This window comes from Electrophorus electricus, chromosome 11 (genome assembly GCF_013358815.1).
Source record: "Electrophorus electricus isolate fEleEle1 chromosome 11, fEleEle1.pri, whole genome shotgun sequence".
In the NCBI taxonomy this organism is placed as follows: Eukaryota; Metazoa; Chordata; class Actinopteri; order Gymnotiformes; family Gymnotidae; genus Electrophorus; species Electrophorus electricus.
The window spans coordinates 2,148,250-2,157,986 of NC_049545.1; the positions used below are offsets into that span (position 1 = coordinate 2,148,250).

Consider the following 9,737-nt stretch of genomic DNA (forward strand, 5'->3'; position numbering starts at 1 on the left):
AGACAAAGTACATTTATGAAGTATTTTTATAACTACAAAAAGATAATAAAGTGTATTTCTCACTGATTTAGTATACCATAAATAAAAATGCAGAGGCACTTGAATGGTTATAAACAGATGTAACACACAAATACACATACATATATTGCTGCCAATTGTCCTTAGTTGTCTCAGTCACAAACACATGCACACACAAGCAAGCAAAAAACACATGACAATACTGCTCATTTTTTCTTGCTTGCTTTTCTCTCTCTCGCGCACACACACACACACACACACACACACACACACACACACACACACACACACACACACACACACACACACACACACACAACCACTGTTAATCCAATTCTATTTACAAAGAATCCTCTCTCCTGGATGATCTGCTCCTATCTGAGGCTGCTACTGCTGGGCTGCGAGCCAGTCATTCCTGGATGATCAGGGCTATGGCGGCTCTGTGGGCACAGACAAGCAAAACATATTCCATGAATACTATTATAGAAATAGTAAAACCTTTAGAATATACGTGCATGTGTGTGTTTATATCAATATGTTCCTGCATATTTTGGATATTAAAACAAAGTTATAAACCTTCTTTTTTTTCTTATCCTTCTTCTTTTTCTTTCTATCAGGATCATCATCCTTCTTCTTCTTCTTCTTCTTGTGGTCGGAGTCTGAGGGTGTTTCTGTAAGAAAAAAAACAAACATCAAATGTCACAGGGTAAGACATTTTGAACCACTTGCACCAACGCTGACACTGTAATGCAATTTAGCATGGTATTAAGTGCATGTGTGAAAGAGCGTGCCTGCGCATTTATTACTTGGTGGTAAGAGGATGGGAGAGAGGGGGAGGGTGGCAGGGAGAGACAGAGAGAGAGACAGAGAGAGAGAGAGAGAGGCAGAGACAGAGAGAGAGGCAGAGAGAGAGAGAGAGAGGCAGAGGGAGAGAGAGAGGCAGAGAGAGAGAGAGAGAGAGAGGCAGAGGCAGAGAGAGGCAGAGGCAGAGGCAGAGGCAGAGAGAGAGAGAGGCAGAGAGAGAGAGAGAGAGAGAGAGGGAGAGATTATTGTTACCTGGTGGTAAGGGATCCTGAGGTCGATGGTGTCTGTGTTTATGTTTGCTCTTTTTCTTTGGAGGCTGAATGTGCATCAGTCTGTACTGCTCTGGAAGCTTGAAATGTTACAGGCAGAGAGAAATTTAAATATGTAAAATCATTCTTCAAATAAAAATACAAAATAAATAAAAAATAAAATGTAATTTCTGTGATTTCCAGTTGAGCTAATCTGATTTGCTTTTTGACTCACTGTATCTATGAATGACATTTAGAAGGTTTGCTATTGATCTTACCAAATGTATTTCACTCTTTATACGCTGAAACTGCTCTCCAGATCCTTTGCTAACTCCAACCCTTACAGGGTTGGCCTCTCTGGTGCACTCTCAAAAATGGTTTAGATACTATTTCAACTGTTCATAAACTCCATAATGAAATTAAATTCAGAGAAAACCTATACATGTTTTTATGTTACCAATACTGGATTACTGTAATCTATATTGGAACTACAAATGTTTACAATGCTGCCAGAATACTAATATATTACAATGAGGCTTTACATTATACCAGCTCTAGAAACCAGCATGTTTCTGGATTTATTCTTTTATATGACTGTAATACATATTCCACCTAAGTCTGTCAAATCAAGGTACTACGGTGTCATCATTAAAACCCCAAAAGCCAAAAAGCAAAGAGTCAGCGTTTAGTCACCATATCCCCAAGCACCTGAATTCTGTCACTGAAAATCTGCAAGCTAGTGAAAAAACATATCCATGTCATATTACTTTTAACTAGACATTCATGTTGTTAAATTTGTATTGTTCTGTTTTTTGCCTTATTGCCCCTTTATTTATCAGTTAATTTGCTCTTTGTATTCCAGTTTATTTTAACTGCTATTTCTGTAAAGCACTTAGCAAGTATTTAAAAAAAGACATACAAGTGTATTATTATTATTACTTTATTACTGTTGTTGTTGCTACTGCTGTCATCATCACTGAAAAATGGGGTACTAGAAAATAATTCAGCTTCTGAAGGAACACTGTCTAAATAATTAGTGTAACCCAGCATGCTTCAAATCATGCACTTCTAGACAGTATCAGGGAATGCAACCAAACAGAGCAATGGGAAATAAGTAGTCTAGCTAACACAAAGGTCTTAAATTCAGACTTTTTTTAAAAACCCCTGTTAAATTACACAAATACACAGACACACTTACAGGGCCTGTGTGTAGTCTGAACCCAGTGAGCAAGGTTCCAGTAAGAGGACTGAAAGAGTTGTTGCACACTGGTGGTTTCTCAATGAGGGAGCGCAAAGAACTTCCATCCTGCACACCTGGATTGTCTATCATACCTTGAACAAAGCAGAATAATTCCTCTTTTGATTTACAAGAAACAACCCAAGGTGCTCAATCAAAGTTTATCCTTTCAGTCAACAGAACAGAGAAAGGATGATTCCTCCTCCCCCGACCCCCCCCCCCCCCCGGGATTTCCAGGATTCAGGAACTTATTTCAGGTTAATCTTCATGTCCTTACATACAGAATACTTACCAGGAAGCTCTGGGAGAAAGTTGCTGAGTTTCTCCTTTACTTTCTTGCCACAGAACTTATTGAATGCGTGTTCCAGATTGTAATGTGTGATGAGATTAGTGTTTCCAGTCAGCTCGTTCTCCACTTAGGATAAAATAAGTAAGGACTGATTAACAAAAGGCTACTTAAATATCACTTCTTCATAGGACAAAATCTTACCATTTGGCTATAGTCTGCATAGTTTTACTGTCTCTATTTGGCTAGCTAAACGACTTTGACTGATCAAAAACAATGATATATGTTTATTATCGTGAATTATTATGGATAATATAATCTAACAACACAGAAGGAAACAATAAAAGAAAAGAGACTCACTTGGCAGCTCCCGCAGCAGGTAAAACGGTTCATTCATGGCAGTTGGTTTTCTGAGTTGAGGCCCGTCGTCCACAAAGTGGTGTGGAATCGACACCGACATGTGGATCGTATTTTGGGGTACCGGAGGTGGAAGGGGTTTCCCTGGTCCATACCCCATCCCGGAAGGTCCCGAAGGTCCCTGAGTTTCACTCTGGCTGTAGAGTGATGAGAATATTTCTGTCATGGCAAAGAACAGGGAATATGTGCTCAGCTTGTTATTCTAATAGTTTGTTGACGCTCTTCCTAATGAAGGTGACTTGGTATAGTCCGGTACTTGGTATAGTCCGTGTAGTTCAGCATTTACCGTAATATGCCTAATATCACTTAGATAAAGAAGTCACAATCTAAAACATTTGCCATATTGGCTTACGACACCGAAATATCGTAAATGGAGAGATAGTTATACAACAATAAAATACTGTTAAGCAAACTGTGATAGATAAATTGCATCTTATTAATTGAAGAATTGCCGCTGTGAACTGTCTATCGCGTTACGACGGTAAATGACAAGTATTCCGAAGAGACAACTTCCTGTGGCCCTCTCCTTTATGACACAAGCCTAGCCAATAGGCACCTTCGTTTCATACAGCCCACCAATCACCGTGTACATGGAGAGAGGGGGCGGGCACAAGTCCCGCTTCGTCCGCGGTGACCTCTGTCCCTTTAACTGCCGAGAGATTTTCCGCCGACTGAAAATTCGCTCGCAGAGAACCGCTTTCATCTGCGGTGCGTCGTTTTGCTTATAGCTGTTTTCTGAAAGCATGGCACTGTTAACTCCCCTCTTTGCTTTTTTATATCACTTACCGCAAGTTTATAAATGGCTGTTGAAGCCATACTACATAGCGTCCTTGTTTATGTCGGTCGCTTTTTTGCTGGTTCGCAAGACTCCGGGAATCTGTGAACATCTTTCGACCCAGCGCGAGGATGGCAATCCCTGCGATTTCGACTGGGTGGGTGTCGCGTTACTAGAAAAGAAAACCAACAACAGACTTTGAATATATATATATATATATATGATATGATGGTCATATAATTGCTTACGCCCTTTGCTTTATTATGAGGTTGAGTGTAATTTGTCGACTCGGTAACGTGAGCCAGCCAGCCATTTATTTGTTTAATGGGGAGTAGTGTGGATCTAAGCAGAAAAACAGAATGTCGGTTGAGATTTCAGGTGTCACTTGGCCATTCATTTGTTTGGTTGACTCTTCAACAAAAATACGGTGAGAGACGTTCAGGTACATGTGCTCTGAAGACCAGCACACGTAGCTAGGTTAGCTAGCTAGGTTGTCAAAGTGTCTCTTATAGCTAGATGGCTTCATAACTACAGCAAGCAACTTTGAAGTGCAATATGCCAGTTTAACTTGGATATGCCCTCTAGTTACATATTCTATTTCTTTTACAGAGAGAAGTGGAGATACTGATGTTTCTGAGTGCCATAGTCATGATGAAGAACAGAAGAGCGAGTAAGTGTCATGTCCTGGATTCCTTTATTTTCCGATCTGGCACCACTCTGTAGGTCAAAGTAGTTTATATATATCAACTTGTCAACAAATTGGATTAAAGTGCAAACAAATACAACTGCATATTAAACACAACATCTGCTGCAGTTAGGTAGCAGTCCTTATATCAGTTGGATACTACTTGAGCGGGTGGGCCCATTCGAAAAGTTTGTTTACTGTATGCAATCTGGTTCCTGTGGGGTGTAATTTCAGTTGCCCTTGGCTTGTTGGGCTGGTTATTGCGTTGGTTTCTCATTTGTTTCTTTTTTTCCACCCCCTTATCTCTTTGGGTAAACCTTTCTCTCATTTACACAGTAACGGTTGAACAGCACGTGGGGAACATCATTCTCTTCTCTAAAGTGGCCAATGTGATTCTGTTCTTCAGACTGGATATCCGCATGGGATTGCTCTACCTGACCTTGTGCATTGGTCAGTATGGACACACACAGAAAACAATTGTAAAAGTAATTGGACATTGCTGTTATTGGTTTGGCTCTGTCCACCACCACACTGATTTTGAGATGCTTGTGGGTTGTAAGCGGTCACTGATTACAAAATATTTGCAACCAAGAAATATGGCAGCTGGTCTTCTATTGATCTCCTGAAATACCATTGTTCTCCTGAAATGGGGTTGAGATTTTCCACTTATACCTCAAAGTCATTGTTTCATTTTAAACCTATGTTGCTAGAGTTCTATTTTGCTAGAGTTTTGCTAAACAGAAATTGTCACTGTCAAAATAGTTAGACTGCACATACATGGATAAACCCACTAGTGCCTGCCTGTTCCCACCACACTGTTTCTACATTATTTCTAGAAGTCAGGAATAAGCTTCAAAAGCCATGGATGGCTAATAAATTTCAAACAAGCACAGACAGCCTATTGCATATTTTATTGCTAATTTCTTATATTTTGGTTTGGTTATATTTTATATTTTGATTGGGGAACAAAAGGTATACTCACCACTTCATCACAAGACTTAGCATCAAACCTTGGATTACTGTGGATTACTAGATAACTGTGTTTTCACCATTTGAGATGTTTTTTTAGGAACAGCATCCCATTCATAACGTAATCTGTAGCAGGTCCCAAATTACAGATAATGTTAAATGACATGGTTAAAAATCTACATGAAGAGTAATACTGGTTCCCAAGATAATTTATAGTGATATTGCCTACTGAAGTTTACAAAGAAGTTACAATAATTTGTGACAAAAACTTTGTGTATCATTACATGATAAACCCTTTTTGACATGCTTCATAGCATACATCTCACACATTATTCATTCCCTTTAAAATGCTTACTAAAATACTACTTTCTAATTGAGACAATGAATAGCCATTGGAATAAAATTAAAATGTTTGTTTTAGTATATATTATATATATTAGTATAGTTAATAGTATATAGTTTCCCTTAATATACTATATTCTTTTGTCCTACAGTGTTCCTTATGACGTGCAAGCCTCCCCTCTACATGGGCCCAGAGTACATCAAGTATTTCAGTGATAAGACTATAGATGTGAGACTTTAAATTCCCAAACTTGCATATATAATAAGTAGACAGAATACGTTCCAGTCTATTGAGTTTAACAGAATGAGTTTAAAATCTATTCTAGAGAGTGCTTTTGGCCAATATGTATATGTGGAAATCATCTCTTACCCATTGGTCTTCAGGAGGAGCTGGAGAGAGATAGTCGTGTAACATGGATTGTGGAGTTCTTCGCTAACTGGTCTCCAGAGTGTCAGTCTTTTGCTTCTGTCTATGCTGATCTGTCACTGAAGTAAGAACCAATCACTTGTTTCAGAAACATGTATAGTGCACTAATTACATACCTTTTACTGAGAAGGCTATAGAGAGAGTGATTCTTTGTGCGGCTGAATATTCTAGTTTTCAGAAACTGGATAGTCATTGTATTATAAATACTTTTCTCTTATCACTAGATACAACTGTGCTGGACTGAAATTTGGGAAAGTGGACATTGGGCGCTACAGTGAAGTATCCAAGAAGTAAGCAATTAAAGATGATCTTGAGATTATACTGATTCCATTTTTTGCTAGGACTCTAAATTGGCCATCTTCTCTTCATAGGTATAAGGTTAGCACTTCTCCTCTCTCCAAGCAACTGCCCTCACTGGTGCTCTTTCAGGGGGGTAAGGAAGTCATGAGGCGCCCCCAAGTGGACAAGAAAGGAAGAGCAGTGTCTTGGAGCTTCACTGAGGTGAGATGCAAACACACAATTTTTAATTGCATGTCAGATGTATATAGTCTTAATGTCAGATAGTTTTCAACATGCTGATAGTGTTAATAATAATGTGGAGTTGACTTACATTCCTTTCTTAGTTTTGAGAAGTTATCTTTTTGTACCATGAATAAAGATGTTGTAGGAAAAAGTCTGTTGGCATTAGTGACATCTTGGATTCTGCATTGACGAACTTTTTTTGACACATGCAAACATAACGCCTATCAATTTTCAGGAGAACATCATCAGAGAGTTTAACTTAAATGAGTTGTATCAAAAGTCAAAGAAACTCAGTAAGAGCAGAGGAGAGAGGAGCGAAAAGCCCAGCGAATCACAGTTCCCCCCTGTGCCTGAGGAAGAGGAGCCTGAGGCTGACACCCAAGAGGCAGTGAAAGAGAGCAAGAAAGACAAATAGGAGAGCCAGGCTGGTGCGGAGCACTGGGACATAACTGTGGAACTTGATGGTTTTATGCAGAAAGTTGTGTGGGAATCAACTATGGTGGTCCTATTCCCCTAGTAACAACATAACATTACAAAAGTTAAATAAAACTGTATCTTGACAAATAAATTAGAAAGCATTGACTACTGCAGTATATAAAACCCTCCAGCCTTTCACAACCATTGTTCAAAGGTTAAATGAGATCAGATTGGGTAGACTCTAGCTGTGGACAGTGTTTATTTTAACCAAACAGCTCATGCTACCTCTCAACACGGTTAATGATAGGAATAATATTAATTTATAGATAGGTTATATTTTGTAGCAGTTTGCTAATAGAAGGGAGGGTCCTGCCTACTGTTCATTCATTTTTTTCCCCTATAAATCATTCCTACTTTCTTCTTTTGTTACTCCTTAATTTGGTAATATGTTTGTATTTCTTAACATTACCTTTTATGGTACTAGCACTATGTGAAGTGATGCTCTCAACATGGGCTTTATGTAACTACCATTTACAGTTTACATCATCTCTAAATTATGAGCAGAATAAAGCAGAATTTGAAATGCTTCTCAAATGCATGTTGGTGCAACAGGTATCGTTTTTTTTTTTTCTACAACTCACTCAGCCATTGTATTTCTGGGATCTTGACATTATCTTACATAATACTCTTATTAGTCTCTAAATGTGGTCTCTGCTGTAAAAAAAAAGAAAAAAAAAGTATTATTTGGCTTTGTACACATATCCCAAATTTACCAAATCTTGGGGTTGCATCTGAGTTTTTACATTTTTATTTTTTGCATTTGAATGCTGATACTACAAAGTTAAGTAAACCAGCAGTACTGTTAGCTGCTTTCCTATGGGCCTCTGTATTGCTGTGGAATCCTGCAGTGTTGTCAAGACACCATACTTGCATGGAGCCTTATTTCTCGTTAAGTTGCTCACAGACTTATACTGTGCATGTGCCCTAGACTTGACTCGTTTCATTCTAAACCACAACTACCATATGGTCTTTAAATTTAAAGTACATGTGACTGGGATTGTGTGCAGAGGTTTTGGATTACCATTCCAATAAAATGCAAAACTTGATATTTAACAGCTTTGTGTAACTATGGGGTACAATTTATGGCCAAGCTTTCCAAGTAGTGTGGCATTAAATGTTTTGAGTGAAGCTCATTACATCCTTAGGACTTTATTTTTGGACATCAGCAGGTTTGGAAAATGAGACTTGCACCACATTTAGGATGAATGCTAATGCTTAGCAGGACAGGAAATATTGCCTGCAATAGCTAAAGCAGGTTAATATATAGAATTTCTCAGATTTGGTATGTGGGGAAAAATAAATTGCAATAATCAAGGACATGTGCTCAAAGTTATAAGAACAGCAAGAAGAGCAGAGGGAGATGTTGGGGGACTCCAATGTTGAGTTTACCATTACTCTAATTATCATGAGCCTATACTACAACATATACGGCTGGAGAAGCCACTCCAAACACTTCAGAGATCTACATTACCAGCTGTTCTACCTTGGACGTACTGAAATTGCGGCCAAGAATTTGCACAGCTGTTATACTAAAACCATTTTTTGCCAAAAATACTTAAGAAAACTGTCACTTGAACTGATTATTGAACTTTTATCTTTTGAACCTTTACTACACGGGGTTTGCTCACATAAGAGTTAATGTGGATGTGTTCAAGCAGAAGCTTAGTGGGATATTAATGGCCTTATACAGAAGATGATCGGTTTTAAGAGTCCTCACCTGTTTTTTTTTTTTTTTTTTTAAATGAAGACACCATGCAGTTTTACAAATGAAGTCTGTGTTATAAAAAAACAGTTAATTTTATGGTTACTTTTACTGTATAACCTATATCATACAAGTGTCACCTTTCTTGGGTATAAAATAAATGACACCACCACTTGTGATATACTGTTAAATTTAACATTCTAAAAAAAAGAAAAAAAAAGAAAAAAAAAAGAACTGAATAAAAAAAAAAATTTGTGAAATGAAACCTTTTTAATATCTTATAAAACAAACAAAAGTACTACCAAAGGTAGTAAGAATTAATTTAGGAAAATAATAAAAATAACTAAAAATGTAATACAAAAGAAACATAGGAATTGACAAAATGGAAAAAAACCCAAACCCCTCATCCATAATTTTAAGGGTTTCACAGCTGATTGGAAATTAACAGAATCATGTTAAATTTTAGTGAAATGTTTCCAGTTTGCTTCCTTAATTCACACAACAAATCTTTTGGGCCACATACCACCAAAACAAGTGTGCACCTTAACAATGGGGGAAAATGATGAAAGTGACGTTGAAAATGGCGCCATACTAATTAAAGTATCAAGCAAGTCTAAAGCACAAATGATTTATAAAGAATTTATTACCAAGGCTCACTCAATCTCAGACACAGACACACCTACATTCACCCACACTGAGCTATACAGTACACTTTTGTCCATCTTACGTAGACTACCCTTTTCAGACCCCAAATATTTCCCGCTTTCTGAGAGGGCATACACTAACTCTTAGATGTCCCGTCCCCCCCAGACAAATATGCATTTAGTC

The 9,737-nt window shown here is 38.0% G+C and overlaps 2 protein-coding genes across 2 annotated transcripts; one reads left to right on the forward strand and one right to left on the reverse strand.

Annotated features, from left to right (window-relative positions):
• Nucleotides 1-12: 12 nt before the first annotated feature.
• On the reverse strand, nucleotides 13-3,274 carry med19b (mediator complex subunit 19b). The gene is made up of 6 exons (XM_027000497.2): nucleotides 2,954-3,274; nucleotides 2,600-2,722; nucleotides 2,269-2,402; nucleotides 1,075-1,171; nucleotides 595-689; nucleotides 13-458 (listed from the first exon to the last, which is right to left on the reverse strand). The coding sequence occupies exons 1-6, from the start codon at nucleotides 3,174-3,176 to the stop codon at nucleotides 393-395; spliced, it is 738 nt and encodes a 245-aa protein (XP_026856298.2). The 5' UTR covers nucleotides 3,177-3,274; the 3' UTR covers nucleotides 13-392.
• A 363-nt stretch (nucleotides 3,275-3,637) lies between these two features.
• On the forward strand, nucleotides 3,638-8,260 carry tmx2b (thioredoxin-related transmembrane protein 2b). Its single transcript, XM_027000494.2, has 8 exons — nucleotides 3,638-3,942; nucleotides 4,395-4,455; nucleotides 4,807-4,920; nucleotides 5,934-6,010; nucleotides 6,166-6,272; nucleotides 6,433-6,498; nucleotides 6,580-6,709; nucleotides 6,966-8,260. Exons 1-8 carry the CDS (start codon nucleotides 3,754-3,756, stop codon nucleotides 7,143-7,145), a joined length of 924 nt encoding a protein of 307 aa, XP_026856295.1. The 5' UTR covers nucleotides 3,638-3,753; the 3' UTR covers nucleotides 7,146-8,260.
• The last annotated feature ends 1,477 nt before the right edge of the window (nucleotides 8,261-9,737 follow it).

Coding starts and splice junctions, on each gene's coding strand:
- med19b (XM_027000497.2), bottom strand. CDS start 3,176: ATGACAGAAATATTCTCATCACTCTACAGCCAGAGTGAAACTCAGGGA. Junction 2,403..2,599: donor CTTTCTCCCAGAGCTTCCTG/GTAAGTATTCTG, acceptor GCTTTGTTCAAG/GTATGATAGACAATCCAGGT. Junction 690..1,074: donor TCAGGATCCCTTACCACCAG/GTAACAATAATC, acceptor TTTTTCTTACAG/AAACACCCTCAGACTCCGAC.
- tmx2b (XM_027000494.2), top strand. CDS start 3,754: ATGGCACTGTTAACTCCCCTCTTTGCTTTTTTATATCACTTACCGCAA. Junction 6,011..6,165: donor TCAGTGATAAGACTATAGAT/GTGAGACTTTAA, acceptor ATTGGTCTTCAG/GAGGAGCTGGAGAGAGATAG. Junction 6,499..6,579: donor TACAGTGAAGTATCCAAGAA/GTAAGCAATTAA, acceptor TTCTCTTCATAG/GTATAAGGTTAGCACTTCTC.